Source organism: Heterodontus francisci, chromosome 3 (genome assembly GCF_036365525.1).
Source record: "Heterodontus francisci isolate sHetFra1 chromosome 3, sHetFra1.hap1, whole genome shotgun sequence".
NCBI classification, from domain to species: Eukaryota; Metazoa; Chordata; class Chondrichthyes; order Heterodontiformes; family Heterodontidae; genus Heterodontus; species Heterodontus francisci.
The window spans coordinates 142,229,159-142,252,413 of NC_090373.1; the positions used below are offsets into that span (position 1 = coordinate 142,229,159).

Here is a 23,255-nt window from a genome sequence, read left to right on the forward strand (position 1 = left end):
TGCCAGTCTCAGCTGGGTGGTTGTGCAGAGATAGAAAGCAGAGGACTTTCTCAAACAGTAGGAAGAAAATATTATGCAGTCAGTCAACTAGGTTATTGTCACAGACTTTTTTGTATCTGATCAAAGAATATTATGGTAAAAATTTGACTGCAGGCCCCTCATAATCTGTTAATGTGAAGATAGAAACAATGCCTTTATAAAGTCCAACAACACATCTGAAATAGACATTTTATTAGTTATTGTAAATGTTCACTTTGCATTGTAGCACACATGCTACCAATATATTTGTTCAGGATCATGTTTTCCAGTTCTAGCACAAAATGTCTAATGAACCAGATAGGATGTCATTTCAAGACTTTTGAGGCTATGATCAGACGCCACCCCACGTTAGCCTTGCGACATGATCAGTCTTCTGTTTGGTTGCTTTAATAAAACCCAAGAATTCCAGCTCAGAAACAGCTCGAATAAAACGAGCACTGATAAAGTTAGTCAAGGAAAACTGTGCATTTAGCACTTTTAGCAAATCATATGGCATTTCCCATCACTGAATACTTTTTTCTATATCCATTCCTTCACTTTTGTTACATCACTTATAAAATCACACAATCTTACAGAAGGAGGCCACTTGGCCTATCAAGCTTGCATCAGCTCTTTGAAATAACTATCTGATTAGGCCCATCCCCTTGCTCTTTCCCCATAGCCCTGCAAATGTTTCTTTTTCAACTATATATTCAATTTCCATTTGAAAGTTACCATTGCATTTGCTTCCAACACGCTTTAAGGCACATAGTCCAGATCACAACAAATAACCAGCTAATCTGTTTTTGGAGGTGTTTGTTGAGGGAGTAGTACTGCCCAAACATTGGGAGAACTCCATGCTCCATAGACTTTGTGCGGTATCATAGATTTGAATTGTTCAAATGATAACTGAAGCAATACAACACTGACTTACTCATCAATAAAGTGGCTGATGATAGCTGCTAATGTAACAGCAAAGGTATTAATTGTTTTTGAATACGAGAGCTTAAACATGATTGTTTTTGTAATAGGATCTTTCCCATAAATTAAAATTAATCTGCAAATTACTTGCCCCAATCTTCATTTAAAAATATAAACCCCTTGGGTAGGTCAGTGAGTAAATGCACCATTATGGTGTGTACTGACCCACAGAATCTAAGAAGATCACAAGTTCAATTCTTAATCAGTGCTTCATAGTCGGTCTTGACTGGGGCAGTGGCGAGGTGCTATAATTGGCCTCAAGAGTCCCTGGATAAGACAGCATGTGGAAAAAAAAACACTCAACTCTTCTCATCCCAAAAATATCAGACAGTAAGTGCAGATATCAGTATACTGGGGCAGGGCAGGACCAGACATGGCTATGGATAGCCCCTGAAATACTGTAGCTGTCTGAGGATCATATGGATAACAGATGAAGAAAATGAGCTAGACCTTGCAGAGTGGAATATACAGTTAGTTTCAGTCCACAGCTCTAAAGCACATAGCATTTTAAGAGTGCTTTGTATCTGTAACAAAACATGGCATTTATGTGCACAGCTGTATAAGTTTTAAATGTATTAACAGCAGGTCTCCTGGTGTTGCTCAGAATAAATTGTCTGATAAGGACAGGAACATTACACCATGTAATGAACAAAAGTAGTATTCTTGTAAGGAAGGGCTTTGTATCTTTAAATTCATAAATCTAATTGCTATTAAGTAAACAGGTTTAAATGCCACTCATTTACTTGTTTGGTCAAGGAGCTGTGGAGATGAAATGTATTGGTGAGAGTTTTGTGCCCATCTCCGGAGAGAAGCTAACCCTGCCTGACTACTTCATGGTTAGGTAGAAACGAACCGACACAACACACACATCATTTATAGGTTGCTTTGTATGTATTAGAAAGCGTGATGAGTAGGCTGTAACATCTGCATGTGCGCACATACCATTTTCAATATCCCAATGAGTTGCTTGCACGAGTCAGAGGATGCATTAAAGTGTAATTTATTGCAACATCTGAAGAGTAATGGCTGAACTATGGGAGAAAGTGTGCACAATACAAAAGACTTTAAATATATCATATAGATAGATGTAAACTACCTTTGCCGCCGTGAGTTCCTTATGGAACCAAGTGGCATGTAATTGTACAGAAAGGATACTGTAGAACTTCATCCACCTGTCCGCTACTCATTTTGTCTGGGTCCTTGCCTTCTGCAGCACTAACCACTGTAACAAATGCCTAGAAATAAACAATTCTAGTTCAAGTAACAGGAAAAGCAGCAGCACACGATAGTCATAAAACTGCAAAGGGATCCATATAAGTATGTCACAGTTTTTTGGCACAGTCCATCCATCCACACAACCATTTTCAGTGAAAGCCTCAATATAAGCAACTCCTGCATGGAAAAATACAATTAAGGTATAAAGTGTATTTAAGCTTGTGAGACACTAAAATGGAAAGCTTACGATGCTACAAGTTAAAGCATTTACCAATGTGGCGTGTCAATCACAGGATAATTATAACGAATGTTTACCAGAAAGGGATGAAAACTTTCACTTTTACAGTTGTTGTTTTTTTTCTGGTGTGCAATTAACATTCACTGCAACTTGACATGTCTTGATATCAATATGGCAGGATTTTCAAAATGCACACAAGATGCAGCTATAAGTACAAAGAAAATTCTAAACTATATACAAGCAAATACTAAATTTCAAATAATAAAAATAACAGGGCAGCTTAGCACCACAGCATGACAGGAGCTGTACTGCTCTGCACCATGATAACAGGACACACGAGTTGGTGCATTTCCCCACATGGTGAATGTCACACCTTTCGCTCATTATACTATATATCCTCCTCGGTCACCGGCCACCCTCTTATAGTCCAGCATGCACCTTTATTTGCCCGATATCTAGGTATACAATATCACAGCTCGTGGGTTGTTAAGAGAGAACCCTTACTCTTTACACCAGCATTCCAGCAGCCTGTGTACAGAATGAGCATTCTTTGTCACAAATCCTGGTTTGCAGTATCGTTTACCTCAAAATCAGGCAGAATGAAAGTTACACTTCACCACATCAATGTTCCTCTCTATCTGAATTGCAGACTCCAGAAACACTCTGGTTAAATTGAAATGCACCCTTTTAACCAATAAATTATATTATTTACAGAAGATAGATAGATGAACAATACACAGTGCAACAGTGATATTTATACTAAAATAAAAGCAAAATACTGCGGATGCTGGAAATCTGAAATAAAAACAAGAAAGGCTGGAACCACTCAGTAGGTCTGGCAGCATCTGTGGAAAGAGAAGCAGAGTTAACGTTTCGGGTCAGAGACCCTTCTTCGGAACTGACAAATATTAAAAATGTCACAGGTTATAAGCAAGTGAGGCGGGGGTGGGGCAAGAGATAACAAAGGAGAAGGTGCAGATTGGACAAGGCCACATAGCTGACCAAAAGGTCATGGAACAAAGGCAAACAATATGTTAATGGTGTCTTGAAAGACAAAGCATTAGTACAGAATAGGTGTTAACGGACTGAATATTGAACAGCAGCAAGTGCAAACATGAAAAAAAACAGTAGGTAAGCAAACTGAACAAACTAAGAAGAAATGAAATAAATGCGCAAAAAAAGGTTGTAAAAAATGTAAAAAAGAAAAAAAAACAACTAAAAATGAAAGTAAAATGGGGGGCTGTCATGCTCTGAAATTATTGAACTCAATGTTCAGTCCGGCAGGCTGTAGTGTGCCTAATCGGTAGATGAGATGCTGTTCCTCGAGCTTGCATTGATGTTCACTGGAACACTGCAGCAATCCCAGGACAGAGATGTGAGCATGAGAGCAGGGGGGAGTGTTGAAATGGCAAGCAACCGGAAGCTCAGGGTCCTGCTTGCGGACCGAGCGGAGGTGTTCCGCAAAACGGTCACCCAGTCTGCGCTTGGTCTCCCCAATGTAGAGGAGACCACATTGTGAGCAGCGAATACAGTATACTACATTGAAAGAAGTACAAGTAAATCGCTGCTTCACCTGAAAGGAGTGTTTGGGGCCTGGGATAGTGAGGAGAGAGGAGGTAAATGGGCAGGTAATATTGATATTTATACTCCTTGATGCATAAAACAGATGCAACTCATTTCCTCTTACTGAATCTTAAAAAACAGAATGCCACTTTCTGTAAACTCAAACTCAATCTAGCAGAGCTCCCCGGATAAGCTGTCTAGACTTGTTTACACAGACAATCCTTTGGCTATTGTCTACAAGTTTTGCACCCATTGCCAATATAAATGTGCAAGATTAAAACCTCTGCCCAACAAGCTGTCAATCATAGAGGGTTCCAACCAGATAAATTGTCAATGGGTATCGGGGGAAAGATTTGAACAGGCTGGAGTCATACGTAGCACAAAAGAAGTAAGTTGTGGTTGTTGGAGACCAATCATCTCAGCCACAGATATCAGGACAGTGTCCGAGTCCCGGAACATCTTCATCAATGACCTTCCCTCTACCATAAGGTCAGAAGTGGAGATGTTTGCTGATTGATTGCAGTGTTCAGTTCCATTTGCATATCCTCAGATACTGAACCAGTCTGTGCCTGCATACAGCAAAACCTGGACAATATCCATGCTTGGGTTGATAAGTGGCAAGCAACATTCGTAGCACACAAGTGGCGAGTAATGACTATCTCCACCAAGAGTTGGTTTAAGCACCTCCACTTGATATTCAACGGCAATGCTATTGCTGAATCCCCCATGTCAACACCACAGGGGCTCACCACTGACCAGAAACTTAACTGGACCAGTCACATAAATACCCTGGCTATAAGAGCAGGTCAGAGGCTGGGAATTCTGCAGTTAGTGGCTCACTTACTGATTCCCCAAAGCCTGTCCACCATCTACAAGGCACAAGTCAGGAGTGTGATGGAATATGCTCCACTCGCCTGGATGAGCGCGGCTCCAACAACACTCGAGAAGCTCAACACCATCCAGGTCAAAGCAGCCCCCATCCACCACTGGTGCACCATGGCTGCAGTGCGTACCAGCTACAAGATGTACTGCAGCAACTCACCAAGGCTTTAATAGCACCTTCCAAACTCACAACATCTACCGCCTAAAAGGACAAGGGCAGCATGGGACCACCATCTGTAAGCTTCCCTCCAAGTCACACAACCATCCTACATTGTCACAGGGTTAAAATTCTGGAACTCCCTATCTAACATCTCTGTGGGTGTACCTATACCACATGGAATGTGGCTCACCAACACCTTCTCAAGGACAATTAGGAATGGGCAATAAATGTTGGCCTTGCCAATGATGCCCACATCCCATGAATGAATAAAAAAAAGCCATGCCCTCATTTTAAAGGATTTAGAGACAGCCATCAATTAAAGTCTCTGCACCAGGCTATGGCACTGTTTCTGTACTGTAACCAGGGGTTTCTTACAGGCTAAGTAACAGTGTACCACACCAGGCCAATGGAATAAAATGACATCTTAAGCAGTATGATATCCTAAAGTAATTCTGAGCAAAGAAAGCACAAGATTTTTGAGACTGTAAATGGCCCCCTTGGGATGACTAATCAATCAGCACTTCAGGCTGCTATTACATGGGGCAAAACAAACTTACACCATAGGAAAATCCAGCAGACAACAGTCTATCTCCAGTGAATGGCTTTCAGTTGAAAAGAATGCTTAATGCAGTCCTCAGAGTTAACCCCTTACATGTTAATTCTAGCAATTAAAAAAATACAAGTTAAAAAATATCAAAAGAGGCAAAGAAATAATTTTGCCACAGCGAGTTTGGAGGAACAATCATCCCAACTATGCTCAGGCTCCTTCTGTTGTCTGTTGTTTCAATGGAAGAGCAGTAGCTTGCTTTATCACTGTATGCTACTATTGCACATATGCTGGTGATATCCATGGGAGAGGGAGAACTCATCCCGACCCCCTTTTCTTGTCAATGTTCCTCCCTCCCCCAAGCACTTGGTTCCTTGTTGAGACATGATTCTATGGCTACATGGACTAAGTGGCCATTGTTGTATGAATGGTGATTCGAGAGTTGCATGCTACTGGACACATGGAGCTTCTCATCACCCAGTGCACTTCCAGTTTGGGTCACTGGATAGCAATCAGGAGTAGAAATCCTCCACTATGACTTCCTAACCCAGAAGCAAACTGTAGCACCATCATTATAGTCCTAGCTGTGATAAAAAGATTTTTGCTCTTTGCTGAATTATCTTAACAAAAAATAGTTCATATCTTGCCTATATTCTGAAACGCAAGCTTTGTAACAGCTGACGGAGAAAAATAATTGTGATCACACACACTTCAATAGAGCAGGAATTCAAAGGGAATGCAGTCTAGCTCCTTGTGTGGTATAGGTGGTTAGAGCTGAGTTAGAGCTCTCTCTGAAACAGATGTTCCCACCACCAGTGGATTACATTCAAAAATATTTTGCAATTTTTTTTCCAGAAAAAAACATTTCTATCTTGGTTTGTAATGGTTATACCATCTCCATTAAATTATGATTTTAGCATAAAAGATACATGATACAAATTTAACTGAAGTAAAATCACAGGTGTCAGGAATTGTCATCATCCAGCTGTGCACATTAGTATAAGTTCATGCACAGCTGTCAAATTACTGTGACTTCCTGCGAAGGGATGTAAAACTGGGAAACTTTCTGTTTGCCTGAATTTGAACAGAATTTAACCACTGCATTTATTGTGTGGGAGAATTGGTGGTAATATTGGATGACTGGAGCCTCAGGGCCTCTACATTAGCCAAACATGCAGCTAAATGATTAATGTGGTACCAGCTGGAGATACGCTGGCTTTGGTTACTTTTCCACGTTTACTTTGCTCTTCTTCAAATTCTAGTTTCCAGGTAGAATTGCATTTCCCGTCCGAAGAAACTAATTGGACCTGTGCCTCTGCGGATGTTTTTGCTGTCTTCTAGGTTAATAAAGCTCAGAATTTATAGCTGCAAACAACTGGTCTGCGTCTTAGGTCTAAAGGTCAGTCCAGCTCAGTACAAAGCTGAACAGAAATACAAAAAAACAAACAACACTCCTGTTTTTACAGCTGAGATGGACGGCTCTTGAAGAGGAGTGTGACAGCTGGTCAAGAGATCCTAGGTTCTCAGGATGTAAGCAGCAATTTATTGCCATGACGATGGCAATCATAAAACCTTACATAAACCCCTTCAGTTTGATGAGCATTACTGTAGGTCAAAAAGGGTCTGCTTTTGTTAATGGAGTTGCAGCTGTATCTGATTAACCTCTTCTTACCCAAGCAGAATTCTGCTCAACTTACATAACTACAAGAAAATCTCCAAAAATAAAAATACATCAGCTTAAAAGGAGGTGTATGCTTTAACCTTTTCCTGATAGAATTGATAGCACACTAATTGTACAAATAATGTGTCCAATAATATCTGGTCAGAATCATCATCATACTGAAATGCAGGCAGGTGGCAATGACCCTATTTCTGTGGCAGAATGTGGTTGTGGAACAGACATGAAGGTCTCATTATTGTGTGTAGTTGACCGAGAGAGATTGTGGAAGAAAAATAGAACTGCCTGGGTTTAGGACATGCCAGAGCAATTCCCTTTTTCCCGTCAAATTTTTTTTGGCTTGGCCTTCCTCTTCAAACCATTATTATGTTCTGACTGACCTTCTGAAATTATTTTGCAGTCATCTGACGTGGAATTAGCGGAGCAGAGGAAATGTGAGCTACAACTTTCAGTTTCACAGTTCCACATGAGGCTCTGTTGACATGTGATCCTGGACAGTAGGTATCACCGCGCTATCCAACTGTGAGGCCATCATAGCCCAGCTTCATGTTGTCCATACTTCTGGTTAGAATTGCTGTTAGCTATTAGGAGTGTGAACTCCTTGATGGCTCCCCGCATCCCCCACCCGCCAATCTCATCACCACTGCATTACCTTTTCACCTCGGAGCACAAAGGCCTGTTATAGCTTTCCCAGTAAGTTCAAGCCAAGGTCTCTAACTCACTATAGCCCAAGGATCGGTCCAGGGAACTTACTGCCCTGCAAGATCATTGCTACACATGCAGAATTAGTCATCACTTTAAAGAAATAAAATGATATCCCCTGGAAGGAAGAGGCTACATTAAAATTCAATTTGGGAAATCAACAACAATTTGGGGGAAAAAAATGGCATGATGTTCCTTTAAACTGGGAAGTTACGATAAACATGATGAACATAATGCATCAGCTCTTTACATCCAAGGATCATGCACAATATATACAGTGCATATTTCTTTAAATTAGGAGGAGACCTGGGAAAGATCCATTGGACACAGTTTATATATCACAAGGGAGATGGACTACTAACACTATAGAAGTAGATAAAAGTCATTTCCTACAGATCTGTTATATTCTGGTTATTTCAGATGGCACATCTTTCTCCGCCTGTTCTACCACTGAGGACTTGTTTGCCAGAGCCCCAACTGCTTAGTATCTCTAGGTAGAGGCCTGCTCAGGTCAGGAAAAAAGAACCCGACTGGAACCTGAGTGAACCACAGCGGACCCAAGCCCGACCATCGTTTACTTACCTTCCTGACACCGAACCTGCAAGAAGCTGCAGCTCATATGTGATGACGTCATAGTAACGTCACTCGCTCACTGCGCAGACTCAGTTTCATCCCGGACTCCCAGCTCAGGTAAGTTTTTTAATTTCGATACTTGCCAGCGGAGCACTTATCGTGTGTGTCCGGCCTGACCCGACCCGACTCAACCTAGACTCGGCCCGGCCCGACACGAGCCTGAATGCCATACCCTGAAGACGGGCCTGACCCGACCCAGACACGTCATCGGGTTCGGGTGGGGTAGCAGGCCTCTATTTCTAGGCTTCCTAGCAGGCCTTCACAGTAACCAAAACAGCCCAGGACCTAAAAGAGTCCCACCGTACTTCACCCTGTTTTGATCAACCCTTTCTTACTCATTGCCCAGGTTCCGTGGCAAGGATGAGGGGATGGACTTTGAAACCAGCTCCTGTCGCCATTTGCTGGTTGCCGAAAGGCTTGGAGCATGTGCTTGGAAAGGAAGACGCCTGTGCATGACACCTTTTAACGTGGAGAACCCGTTGCATGCCAGCTTCCACAAGTATCTTGACAGAATGACAGCTTGATCCAATGCAAGGAATTGGAAACGTCAACCCCAATGGCAATATTCTCCTTACCAAATGTGCAGAACATGGGCTTATCATCACCAATACCCTGTTCCGCCAGAAGAACAAATACAAAACGTCACGGCAACACCCACGGTCCAAACACTGGCACCTGATCGATTACATCATTGTCCATGCCCGGATTCGCAAAGATGTTCACACCACTAGAGCAATGACAGAAGCTGATGACTGCTGGACTGATCACTGACTTATTTGTTCAATCATGTCCATCAAACTGGCTCCCAAACGATGGGTGCAACAGAAGAGATGTCCACGAAAGATCAACATCGAAGCTCTGAAGGATCCTAAAAAATGAGATCAATTCCAACAATGTCTTAGGGAAAAACTTTCAAACTTCAATCAAGAACAGAAGAAGTATCCACAGTGCTTGGGATCTCCTTAAGTCCAATATCAATGCCTGCAAAGATACACTTGAATTTTCTGCCAGGAAACATCAGGACTGGTTTGATGAAAATGATAAGGATATCAATGGAGTGATCGCAAGCGCAGGACTTTTTGTGTTTGGCAGAATGACCCAAACTCAAAGCAAAAGAAACTGGCTTACCAGCAAGCAAAGGCAGAGATACAAAGGAGCACCCGCAACATGAAGAACAGGTGGTGGGCAGACAAGACAAAGGAAATTCAACATCTCGCTGACATGAATGATATCCGTGGCTTCTTCACTGCCACAAAGACCATTTATGGCCCAATTACTCAAAGACCAGCTCTTTTGAGACCTAAGGATAGGGGAGATCTGATCAAGGAAAGGGAAGCTGTCAATGCCTATTGGAGGGAGTATTTGTTTCAAACAAGAATCCATTGAGAGCGTTTTCAACTCCATCCCACAAATGAAGACCAACAAAGAGGCAGGAAGTGATGGAAACCCCGCTGAAATATTTAAGCACAGAGGAGAGGAACTAACATTACAACTCTAAGCCCTCATCCTAACTATCTGGAATGAAGAGGAAGTCCCGAATGATCTCAAGGATGCTACGATTGTGAGAATCTTCAAGAAAGGGGACAAATCCAACAGTGGAACATACGAATTAGGAGCAGGAGTAGGCCACTCAGCCCCTCGAGCCTGCTCCACCATTCAACAAGATCATGGCTGATCTGATTGTAACCTCAACACCACATTCTTGCCTAATTTTTCATCCCCTTGATTATCAAATTACAGAGGCATCTCCCTGCTCTCCAGTGCAGGAAAGATCATTCCAAGAACTCTTCTGAACCAACTCATTACACACGCTGAAGAGCTACTCCCCGAATTTCAACGTGGGTTTAGGCCATCAAAAGGCATTGCTGACATGATTTTCACAGCTCGCCAACTACAAGAAAAATGTCACGAGCAACATCAACCTCTCTACAAAGCATTTTTTGACTTGACAAAGTCCTTCGACTCTAAATCGTGAGGCACTCTGGAAGATTCTGTTAAAGTATGGATGTCCTCCAAATTTCGTCACCATCCTTCGCCTGCCTCATGATGATCTGCGAGTGGTGATCCTTAGCAACGGGTCCATTACAGACCCCTTTGAGGTCAAGACAGGAGTTAAACAAGGTTGTGCCATCGCCCCAACTCTTTTTTTCGATCTTCCCAGCAGCCATGCTCCGTCTGACTAGAGACAAGCTCCCTGTTGGAGTGCAGCTTATTTATCGAATGGATGATAAACGATTTAATCTCAGGCGACTCCAATCAAAATCTAAGACCACCCCGACTTCAGCTGATGAAGCTGCAGCTGTGTCGGAAACGGATCTTCAGAGAATCGTCGATGTATTTACTGAGGCATATGAGAAGATGGGACTTACAGTGAACATTCAAAAGACCAAAGTCCTCCATCAGCAAGCACCAAATGCACACAGCCCAGTCCCATTGATTAGGATTCATGATGAGTGCCTGGAAAATGTGGAACATTTCCAGTATCTTGGAAGTTATTTCTCGCAGAAGGATGACATTGACGAAGAAATCCATCATCGCCTGAAATCTGCTGGTGCAGCCTTTGGCCACCTGAGGAAGCAAGTGTTTGAAGATTGTAACATCAAAACTGAAACCAAGCTCATGGTCTACCATGTGGTCGTGGTCCCTACCTTGTAGTACGGGGCTGAAACATGGACAACGTACAGGAGGCATCCCAAAGCATTTCATCAACCCTGCCTGCAGAAGATCCTAAATATCAAGTGGGAGGACAGGCGCACCAACATCCGTGTCCTCTCACAAGCATCGAGGCTAAGATTATCCACCATCAGCTTTGTTGGGTCAGTCATATAATTCAGATGTCAGATACCAGGCTCACAAAGCAGGTCGTCTTCTCCCAGCTCAGTCAGGGCAGATGCACCAGAGAAGGACAAAAGAAGGGCTTCAAGGAAGTGCTGAAAGCCAACATGAAGAAATGCATTGACATTGACATCAACTCCTAGGAGACCATCACCCTGGACCGAGACCGATGGAGGCAGAGTCTGTGGGAAGTATCCCAGCATTTTGAGACCCAACAACAACAAAATGAAGAGGAAAAGCAAGAGCGGCGGAAAGAATAAGCCATGACCCGAACTAATAATACACAATCAGACATCCCACATGACAACAAATACCCTACGTGCCATAAAGTCTGTAGATCCCGAATTGGTCTCATCAGTCATCTTCAGACTCACCAAAGACAATCATCCTCGCCTGCGAGGTATAGCCAATAATAATATATTCTGGTTATTCCTTACATTATATATGGAATAATTCCTTGGTGTCAAAACAATGGCCCATGAGCCAAAAGCAACTCTTTTGGCCAAGCACTCTGAGCCGGGAAGCTATGGAAACTCTTTTTCTATTTGATTCTACAATATGTGTTAGCGGGCCATGTTCAAATTTCATGGGCTTAGAAGTTTGGGCAAAACTATGAATATTGACTGGTGAATAAAGCCTAAATCAGAACATCAAGATCTGTTAGTACCAAGACCTAGCTTGAAAGGTGTGCAATTTAATAGCCTGCACTGAGAGGGATTCATGAAGATGAAAGGCTCAAACACTCCCAGTAAAATTACCACACCAACTATTAAGCAAGGGATGAATACAAATGGATTTAATTCTACACGAATTAAAGAAACAAACCCACCTGCAACCAGTCGTATAGATTAATCAATCGTCCACATTCCAGGTGAAGCTTATAGACTATACAGATATCGGGTGCTGTACTGGTAATGGTGCCGCCATCGCTCCTCAAGACATCATTCTGCTCAGTCACAAAAGAGTAAAATTAGTTAAATTTTTTTTTAAAAAGCTGGAGCAAGCCGTATGATGGCATTTGTGGAATGCAGCGAACAGACTTCAGACATTAGAAACAAATGACAGATGCTAAGGTCTGGATTTTCCTCTGCTATCGTGCCCCAAAGTGGAGGACTGTTGCTGCCTACCCAGCCTGTCCTGGATTTCCCTCTCCCTGCCCCTGTCATGAATACTGGCGGCTGCCCTTTGTTCCCCAGACACTGGATGCAAATACTAGCAGAGCCTGGCCTCCTGGCCCATTGCCCTCCCATTCATCTCTCACTGCTGCTCTTTGGGACATCTTGGTGGCAGTGGGCCCTGAGCAGAGGTGGTAACGGCCCTAGTGTCTGTAGATGTAGTGAGAAGGGGCCTAGTACAGCTTTCTTCGCTCGGAAATTTGACCTCCAGCAGTTATCTTTGTAGGAATTGATCTTTGGCAATTTGCACTAAACTGTACATTAACTAGGAGCAATTAGACTACCCAATTTCACTTCATGCAGTTGAAAGAGGAAATGCTTTTATCTCAGCAATATGGCTTGCATTCCAATTCTCAAATATGAAAGGACAGTGCTACCTGCTCATTCTATAAAATCCAACATAGACTCCTAACCCTGGCAGTATTCCCTAAACCAGCTTTTTCTCTAAAATGATCTAAGGAGTATCCATTTATAACCATATAAATCCTGGTCCTGATATTAATGGGGGGATGGGTGAAGCCAAAAGCAGCCAAAAAACGTGGCCTGACTTTGGATCTGGATTGACAGAGTCTCATTAACAAGTTCTGTCTCCTGAATGGACAGTCTGGCTGGCAGGTGTGAAAGAACACTGGTGGCAGGAGCCCACTGCTGGGACCCTTGAGGCCAGAATATGGTAATCAGGGGTGGGAGGAAGATTGGCAATTGGTGGGGTGGGTGGGGGGGGGGGGTTGGTGAGGAAGCTCCAGTTGGCAATCAGGAGGTGGAGGGGGGGGGGGGGGGGTTGTGGGTGGGCCTGTAATCGATAGGCTGGGCAAGGGGTTTGGGGAGGCCCAAGACATCCTTGAGGGACTTGGGGTGCACTCCTGCTCCGGGAATCCCACAGTTTGCGCCTCTCCCTAGTTACCTGTTAAATTTAAGTCACAGCACTGAATGTCATCAAGCCACGACTTTAGATTGGTAAATGGGCCCCTTCTGTAGGCACTCGTCTATGCCCTGAATCATGCACTTTAACATTTAAAATGGGTGGAAATGGGGTCTGGTTGGCCGATCCTGCTATTTTAACCGCCACCCCTCCCAAATCCCTGCTTTTCCTCTGCCTGTCTGGGGGAGTGGATGGGATGATGGGTTCAAATCGAGATTCAGAAGGCTGCTCAGTGCTCAGATAGTTAACCTGGTAGCCTCTCTTTTTGTAGCATTGCTTAATCCAACAGAGGTCTGATTTAATTAATTGCAAACTTTATCAGAATCTGGAATGGAAAAACCTGTACTCATATCACACATTAATTTTGTTATGGTCATTTATAGTGCGTCACTTCAGGGCATAAAACACTTACCAGCAAGTCCAACACTCCAGTAATTTGTCACTATTGCTCTTCCCCACAACTATTGTGAAAGTACTTTTTTCCCCTCACCATTATATTTTCATGGTTATTTCTACAAAATAACTCATATCTAGAGTCATTTTGTCCATTTGGTAATAAAGCTAACCATAAATTTTATTTATTCCTACTTTTTGCAAAGCTGTTAGGGGGGATGCTCTTGATGTACTGATGACTCAAGCTGAGGAATAGTTTCAGCTCCCCAAGGTACTTTACCCAAGTGGCACAGTATTTTCTTCTTTCTCCTATAATTCCCAAAGAACGTATGCAAAAGATTTGTATTTAAATATGAAACTAGTACTACATAAGTGTGGAAGAATGATGCATGTTGGTGCTGAATCAACTACTGCTCGCGTTGAAGAGCAGCAAGTATTGGCCTCAGAACCTTTGACAAGGGTGGGGGGAGGAAGCACTTCCCTTCACTTACATAAGTATTTACAGCACAGAAACAGGCCACTCAGCCCGACAGGTCCACGTTTATGCTCCTCCCAACCTTCTTCTTTAACCCAACAACATATCGTTCTATTCCTTTCTCACTCATACGTTTATCTAGCTTCCCCTGAAATACATTCAGTTCCACTCCACTGCTCTTTCCTCATAGCCCTGCAAACCTTTCCATTTCAAGTATATCATCCTCAGTTTTGAGTCCATTTGCATCTTTTATGGCTCTCACTTTTTCTCTATTACCCTCTCACTACTGTAGTACTAAAACTTTTTTTTAAAAATAGTAATGTTTTGCCTCAACAGTTGTGTATTTTTGCATGTCTCTCTTGGCCTCTCGATTACCCTGTGCCTTTCTGGGAGTTCCTCTACGCATTGCAGTCAACCCTTTATGTGTAGTCTATTGATGCTAAAGAATGGCCACTTGGGCAAGGTACCAGACAGTAACTGGCACCTGTGGCACAGTGCCCTGCCATGGGTCAACATATTAAAGACAAGGACCGCTACAAACCGACAGCTTTAAAAAGGGAACGGTTAGTGAGCACTGTTGAGATGAGGTATTCTGAGCCCCTAAGATTATTTATGCCAACCTTTTATTCAGTGGGTTACAATGTACTGTAAACTCTCATGCATTTTTCTGTCCTGTAAGGGAACCACCTACTTATTGGTAAGGTGACACAAGTGTTTGAAAGAAATGGAAAGCATTAGAATGCTTTATAAAATCAGAAAGAATTATAAAGCAAATATATCTGTAGTTAACACCCTTGTCCCTACACTAAAATGAAACAAACTAGTCAGAGACAGCTATTTAGACTTAATTTTATACTTATTAGGATCAAGGCGAATTATTTTGGGGAAGATATTAAATGTTTAAATTATTAATAACAGTTAATAATAAACAATCAACTAATAAAATAAATCTGGAATGAAAAGCTAGCATCAGTAATGGTGACCATGAAACTACCAGATGGTTATAAAATCCATCTGGTTCACTAACGTCCTTTAGGGAAGGAAATATATTAAATACTTAAATAATGAACTGGTTGTTTGCAGTGCATTACCCGTAGATAGTAGTATGGGTTACTTAAAGCTGTCTGCAAGGCAGTGCGAGGTGCAGCATTTAAGTGTCTACGAAGAGTGCTAGCAGCACTGAAATATACAACCTCATGGAGTGGCTGAGTCTCTGGTGGCAAAAGGTATTGCCTGCAAAAAGCACATAAAAACATAGATGCATTATTATCTGACACTTAAAATAGAGCAAACCATCCCCAGAGGCTTCACAGTTGAGGATGGGGGCGGGGGCGGGGAAGACATCCATTAAAAATGCACCAAGCATCTATATCAGGTGCTTCCAGGTTAAATTACTGGTTAAGAGTCTACTTCACTCCAACAAAGAGCCTTATATTGTTATGCTATGAGCACAGCAAGAAGTGAACACGCTCCCAATATTCTTCCTCTTTATTTCTGTACTTTGTGTAGTGCAACTGTATAAAATATAATGCATAAGGGGTCCATAAATATAAGGCAGTCACTAATAAATCCAGTGAGGAATTCAGGAGAAACCTCTTTTCTTAGAGAGCAGTGAGAATGTGGAACTCCCTAGCCCCTGGAGTGGTTGAGACAAATAGCACGGATGCATTTAAGGGGAAGCTAGGTAAGAACATGAGGGAGACAGGAATAGATGCATATATTGATAGGACGAGATGAAGCTCACATGCAGCATAAACACCATCATAGACCAATTGGGCCGAAAGGCCTGTTTCTATTCTACAAATTCTATGTAATAAGTCACAACTTGACAAGATTTTTCTGATCTGCAAGCTTGGGGGCGCAAGCAATGGTTTGTTGGCTCATTAGTGAGCCTGTCGAACAAATGCCATCCATACCACCTCTCCTGTACACACTTGATTGTCAGTGGGACAGAACACTGTCTGATAAGCCCTTGGGTTCAAAATTTAAATCCTTTACACACCGATGGAACAAAAAGCTCCTTTTGCTGAAGCTGCCTGAGTCTGGGGTATTAGGGCAAAGCAAGAGAGATAGCATTATCCTGAAGTTAATCTGAAACAACTGGGCCACAATTGATTTGACAGATGTCCTTGCTACTGACTCAATGTCATCCCCTCCACCAGTAGTGTATTATGGCTGCAGCAGGTACCATCTACATGATCAGCCCCAAAGTCCTTCACAGCCAGTAAGTTATTTGCCTCCTGCACCCGCTGCAATTTTACGCGGGAAGGTGGTGGTGAGCAACAGCCCAGGCCAATCAAGGCCCTTAAGTGGCCAATTAACCAATTTGTCGGATGGCAAAGGCCTCAAGAGCCCGACATGGTAAAACCAGGCGGCCTTCTTGCTTGCTGGGGTGGGCCTCCTGATAGGGCACCCTGTGCCCTATGGAGGGCCGCCCCCAACGCACAACACACCACCCCCCTCCCCTAACCGACGCCCCTTTGCCTCACTGGGGCCTGGCCGATTGAACCCGGTGAGGCCCTAAAAATTTACCTGAGTGAGTTCCGGGGCCGTCCTTCCTCTTGCCTCTGATAGCTGGGTGTAGTCCCAGCAGTGGCCACCGCTCCCTGTGGCGCTGCTGGAACTAAGAGCTGCCAGCCCACTGATTGGCCGGCAGCTCCATTAGGTGGGACTTCCTGCCTCAAGGAGGTGGAACTCCACCCAAGGCCAATGAAGGGCCTGGGGAGCGAATAATCCTGGCCTGGCTGAGGCAGGCCTCGCCACTGACTTTTCGGCCGGTGGGCAGGGCCTCCCGCCCAACGTAAAATTCTGGCCCACATGTGCAACTCCCGGAGTGGGGCCTGCACATCCCTGACCTTCTGACTCAGAGGTGGCACAGTCCTACCACCATTGTGACCAACGATGACGCTTAAATACAATTTCAACAATAATATCCAGCTCTTGCTTGGAATGTGCATTTCAGGCTGGCCTAAAAGCTGGATGAAGATTAAGCATTGTGGGTGTTTTGGGTGGGGGATCCAGAAATATGGATCAACATCTCTTACTTGTTCCTCACTTCCATGTTTCTTGCAGGTGCCAGCAATCCCAATGACTGTAAAAAGACTGTATGGCCCTCATTCTAAAGTAGAGCCAAGACTGTCTCCTGACATTACAGCATGGCAGCTGACTAAGTTTGCAAGTTAAACATTTATATCATTAATGCTTCTTCAAACATCAGAGAGAGTTTCCAAGTCATTGCCTAGCAACAGAGGAAAAAAAAACAATAAAACATTTTAAAAGCAAACACCGATTAAGTCAGGTTTAGTGAAGCAATGAATATTCAGCTCTGGCTGACATGATGAGGGTAAAAAGTCCAAATGAATCAACAGGGTACAGGCAAGCAGCAACAACAACTGCTTCTTAGCAGATTGTAAGTACAATATTTGAAACATTTAATGCTAGATTGAATTTCCCTTCTTTTCTTAAGGCACTGCTTTTTAATTTGCTTCTTCAAAATAATTTTTCAGTTTTGTTTGCAAGTTGACTGATTTTTCAGCCCTGTTAGTTTTAACCAAGTTAAGAAATGTTAAATGAATTTATTTTAAAATTGGGGAAATTGCTCACAAATAAAGAGAAAACAGGTTGTAAGTTCTATGCAAAAGGATAATACTGTGGATTCTGGAAATTGGAAACAAAAATAGAAAATGCTGGAAATACTCAGCAGGTTAGGCCCATCATAACCTCTGCCACCACTTAATTTCTTTTTTTGTGTTTTTTTGCTGGGTTGTTTTGCACCCCCCCACCCCCGTTTCTTGCTTAATCCCTTTATTTTGTGCTTGGACAGCTACTATCCTGCCATCTTTTGTTTCTTTACTTGGCTTTGTACCATGGAACCTTTTGTCATTTAATCTCTCCTGCCCTCCACCCTATCACAGACCTTCCCTTTTGTTCTTCTTACCCCCTCGCTTCTCCCTTTTCACTTGCTCAAAACCTATTACCTTTTGCCAGTTCTGCTGAGAGGTCACTGACCTGAAACATTAATTCTGTTTCTCTCTCCACAGATGCTGCCAGACCTGCTGAATATTTCCAGCACTTTCTGTTTTTATTTCAGTTTAACATCACCTGCAAGTTCCCCTCCAAGTCACACACCATCCTAACTTGGAACTCTATCGCTGTTCCTTCACTGTTGCTGGGTCAAAATCATGGAACTCCCTTCCTAACAGCACTGTGAGTGTACTGTGGGGGCGGCACAGTGGCGCAGTGGTTAGCACCGCAGCCTCACAGCTCCAGCGACCTGGGTTCAATTCTGGGTACTGCCTGTGTGGAGTTTGCAAGTTCTCCGTGTGTCTGCGTGGGTTTCCTCCGGGTGCTCCGGTTTCCTCCCACATGCCAAAGACTTGCTGGTTGATAGGTAAATTGGCCATTATAAATTGCCCCTAATATAGGTAGGTGGTAGGGAAATATAGGGACGGGTGGGGATGTGGTAGGAATATGGAATTAGTGTAGGATTAGTATAAATGGGTGGTTGATGGTCGGCACAGACTCGGTGGGCTGAAGGGCCTGTTTCAGTGCTGTATCTCTAAAAAACTAAAAACATGGACTGCAGCAGTTCAAGAAGGCAGCTCACCACCACCTTCTCAAGAGCAATTAGGGATGGGCGATATATGCTGGCCCAGCCAGCGATGCCCACATCCCAAGAACGAATAAAAAAAAAATTAGTTATGGGTAAAGTCTTAGAATGCATAATTCAAAATAAGATTAGTGAGCATTTAGAAATGAACATTAATCAAGGATGGACAGCATGTGTTTGTCAACAGTAAGCTGGGTTTGATAAATTTAAAGGTGTTTTTTTGAAAAAGTGACCAATGGAAATACAGTAGATGTAATGTAAATGGACTTACAGAATGTGTTTGACAAGGTGTCTCACAAGAGACTTGTTAGAAAAATTCAGGCATATAGGAGCAAATATAGCAGGATCCATAGAAAATTTGTTCCAAACAAGAAACAAAGTTAGGTAAAATGGGTGTTGTTTGTATTGAAGATGGGTTGGTGCTTTCGTTTTCCGCTTATAGATGATTTAAACTTGGGCATCGGAAGCACAATCTCAAAATCCGATGATGACAAAAAACCTATTGAGTTATACAAGACTTAAGGAGAACGAAGTCATAGTAACACAGGCAGGAAGGGAATGGGTGAGCACCAGGCAGAGCAAGAGGACTAGGCAGGCAGTGCAGGAATCTCCTGTGGCTATTCCCCTGCAAAACAGATATACTGCTGGGGAAAGCAGCAACAGCCCAATTTGTTGCACCACGGTTGGCTCTGCTGCACAGGGGAGGAGTAAAAAGTGTGGGAATGCAATAGTTATAGGGGATTCAATTATAAGGGGAATAGATAGGCGTTTCTGTGGCCGCAAAAGAGACTCCAGGATGGTATGTTACCTCCCTGGTGCTAGGGTCAAGGATGTCTCAGAGCAGTTACAGGACATTCTGAAGGGGGAGGGTGAACAGCCAATGGTCGTGGTACACATTGGTACAAACGACATAGGTTAAAAAAAAAGGATGAGGTCCTAAAAGCAGAATATAGGGAGTTAGGAAGTTGAAAAGTAGGACCTCAAAGATAGTGATCTCAGGATTACCACATGCTAGTCAGGGTAGAAATAGCAGGATACATCGGATGAATACGTGGCTGAAGAGACGGTGTGAGGGGGAGGGTTTTAGATTCCTGGGACATTGGGACCAGTACAAACTGGACAGGTTACACCTGGGCAGGACCGGGATTGATGTCCTAGGGGGAGTATTTGCTAGAGTGGTTGGGGAGGGTTTAAACTAGAATGGCAGGGAGAGGGGAATCTTTGCAAGGAGTCAGAGGAGGGGGGATCAAAGACAAGAACAAAAGACAGTAAGGGGAATAAGAAAAGTGATAGGCAGAGAAATCAAGGGCCAGAATCAAACAGGGCCACAGTGAAAAATAGTGGGAAGGGGACAAGTAATGTTAAAAAGACAAGCCTCAAGGCTTTGTGCCTTAACGCAAGGAGTATTCACAATAAAGTGGATGAATTAATCAAATAGATGTAAATAGGTATGATATAGTCGGGATTACGGAGACATGGCTGCAAGGTGACCAGGGATGGGAAATGAACATCCAGGGGTATTCAGTATTTAGGAAGGACAGAAAAAAAAGCAAAAGGCGGTGGAGTTGCATTGCTGGTTAAAGAGGAAATTAACGCAATAGTGAGGAAAGATATTGGCTCTGATGATGTGGAATTTGTATGGGTAGTGCTGAGAAACACTAAGGGGCAAAAAACCTTAGTGGGGGTTGTATGTAGACCCCCAAACTGTAGCGGTGATGTTGGGAATGGCATTAAACAGGAAATTAGAGACACACGTGATAAAGGAACATCTGTAATTATGGGTGACGTTAATCTGCATATAGATTGGGCAAATCAAATTAGTCACAGTACCATAGAGGAGGAATTCTTGGAGTGTATACGGGATGGTTTTCTGGACCAATACGTTGAGGAACCAACTAGAGAACAGGCCATCCTAGACTGGGTATTGTGTAATGAGAGAGGAATAATTAATAATCTAGTTGTGCGAGACCCCTTGGGGATGAGCGACCATAATATGATAAAATTCTTCATCAAGATGGAGAGTGACGTAGTTGATTCTGAGACGAGGGTCCTGAATCACAGTAAAGGAAACTATGAAGGTATGAGGCGCGAGTTGGCTATGACGGATTGGGAAACATTACTTAAAGGGATGACGGTGGAAAGGCAATGGCAAACATTCAAAGAGTGCATAGATGAACTACAACAATTGTTTATCCCTGTCTGGTGCAAAAGCAAAATGGGAAAGGTAGCCAAACCATGGCTTACAAGGGAAATTAGAGATAGCAATAGATTGAAGGAAGAGGCATATAAATTGCCAGAAAAAACAACAGACTTGAGGAATGGGAGCAGTTTAGAATTCAGCAAAGGAGGACCAAGGGATTGATTAAGAAGGGGAAAATAGAGTACGAGAGCAAGCTTGCGGGGGAACATAAAAACTGTCAAAGTTTCTATAGGTATGTGAAGAGAAAAAGATTAGTGAAGACAAATGTAGGTCCCTTACAGTCAGAAACAGGGGGAATTTATTATGGTGAACTAAGAAATGGCTGACCAACTAAATGCATACTTTGGTTCTGTCTTCACAAAGGAGGACACAAATATCATACCAGAAATGTTGGGGAACACAGGGTTTAGTGAGAGGGAGGAACTGAAAGAAATCAATATTAGTAGAGAAATGGTGTTGGGGAAATTGATGGGATTGAAGGCCGATAAATCCCCAGGGCCTGATGGTCTGCATCCCAGAGTACTTAAGAAAGTGGGCCTAGAAATAGTGGATGCATTGGTGGTCATCTTCCAAGATGCTATAGACTCTGGAACAGTTCCTACAGATTGGAGGGTAGCTAATGTAACCCCACTATTTAAAAAGGGAGGTAGAGAGAAAGCAGGGAATTATAGATCAGTCAGCCTGACGTCAGTAGTGGGGAAAATTCTACAGTCCATTATAAAAGATTTTATAGCAGAGCACATAGAGAACAGTGGTAGAATCGGACAGAGTCAGCATGGATTTACGAAAGGGAAATCATGCTTGACAAATCTACTAGAAATCTTCGAGGATGTAACTAGTAGAGTTGATGAGGGGGAGCCAGTGGATATGGTTTATTTGGACTTTCAGAAGGCTTTCAACAAAGTCCCACATAAGAGATTAACATGTAAAATTAAAGCGCATGAGATTGGGGGTAGTGTATTGCGATGGACAGAAAATTGGTTGGCAGACAGGAAACAAAGAGTAGGGATAAATGGGTCTTTTTCCGAAGGGCCAGCAGTGACTAGTGGGGTAACGCAGCGATCGGTGCTAGGACCCCAGCTATTCACAATATATACTAATGATTTAGATGAGGGAACCAAATGTCATCTCTCCAAATTTGCAGATGACACAAAACTAGGTGAGAGGGTGAGTTGTGAGGAGGATGCAGAGAGGCTTCAGAGTGATTTGGACAAGTTGAGTGAGTGGGCTAATGCATGGCAGATGCAGTATAATGTGGATAAATGTGAGGTTATCCACTTTGGTAGCAAAAATAGGAAGGCAGATTATCTGAATGGCTATAAACTGAGAGAGGGGAATATGCAACGAGACCTGGGTGTTCTCGTATGCCAGTCGCTGAAGGTAAGCATGCAGGTGCAACAGGTGGTAAAAAAGGCAAATGGTATGTTGGCCTTCATAGCGAGAGGATTCGAGTACAGGAGCAGGGATGTCTTGCTGCAATTATACAAGGACCTTGGTGAGGCCACACCTGGAATATTGTGTGCAGTTTTGGTCTCCTTATCTGAGGAAGGCTGTTCTTGCTACAGAGGGAGTTCAGCGAAGGTTTACCAGACTGATTCCTGGGATGGCGGGACTGACAATATGAGGAGAGATTGAGTCGGTTGGGATTATATTCGTTGGAGTTCAGAAGAGTGAGGGGGGATCTCATAGAAACCTATAAAATTCTAACAGGACTTGACAGGATAGATGCAGGAAGGATGTTCCTGATGGTGGGGGAGTCCAGAACCAGGGGTGATAGTCTAAGGATATGGGGTAAACCTTTCAGGACTGCGATGAGGAGAAATTTCTTCACCCAGAGAGTGGTGAACCCGTGGAATTCACTACCACAGAAAGCAGTTAAGGCCAAAATATTGTATGTTTTCAAGGAGTCAGATACAGCTCTTGGGGTTAAAGGGATCAAATTGGGGCGAAAGTGGGAACAGGTTACTGAGTTGGATGATCAACCATGATCATAATGAATGGCGGAGCAGGCTCGAAGGCGCCGAATGGC

The 23,255-nt window shown here is 43.1% G+C and overlaps 1 protein-coding gene across 3 annotated transcripts in view; it reads right to left on the reverse strand.

The window, feature by feature from the left end:
• Positions 1 to 214: 214 nt before the first annotated feature.
• orc3 (origin recognition complex, subunit 3) overlaps positions 215 to 23,255 on the reverse strand; it is a 107,045-nt gene continuing 84,004 nt past the window's right edge. For 2 of the 3 annotated variants that reach the window (XM_068026613.1, XM_068026616.1), the window contains exons 17-20: positions 15,509 to 15,650; positions 12,282 to 12,398; positions 2,155 to 2,234; positions 215 to 476 (exon numbers count right to left, since the gene is read on the reverse strand). In XM_068026613.1, the coding sequence (XP_067882714.1) occupies positions 371 to 476; positions 2,155 to 2,234; positions 12,282 to 12,398; positions 15,509 to 15,650 (445 nt within the window). In that variant the 3' untranslated portion in view covers positions 215 to 370. Of the gene's footprint in view, positions 477 to 2,154; positions 2,235 to 12,281; positions 12,399 to 15,508; positions 15,651 to 23,255 lie in introns of those variants that run through there. The other variant, XM_068026623.1, reaches the window with a different exon arrangement.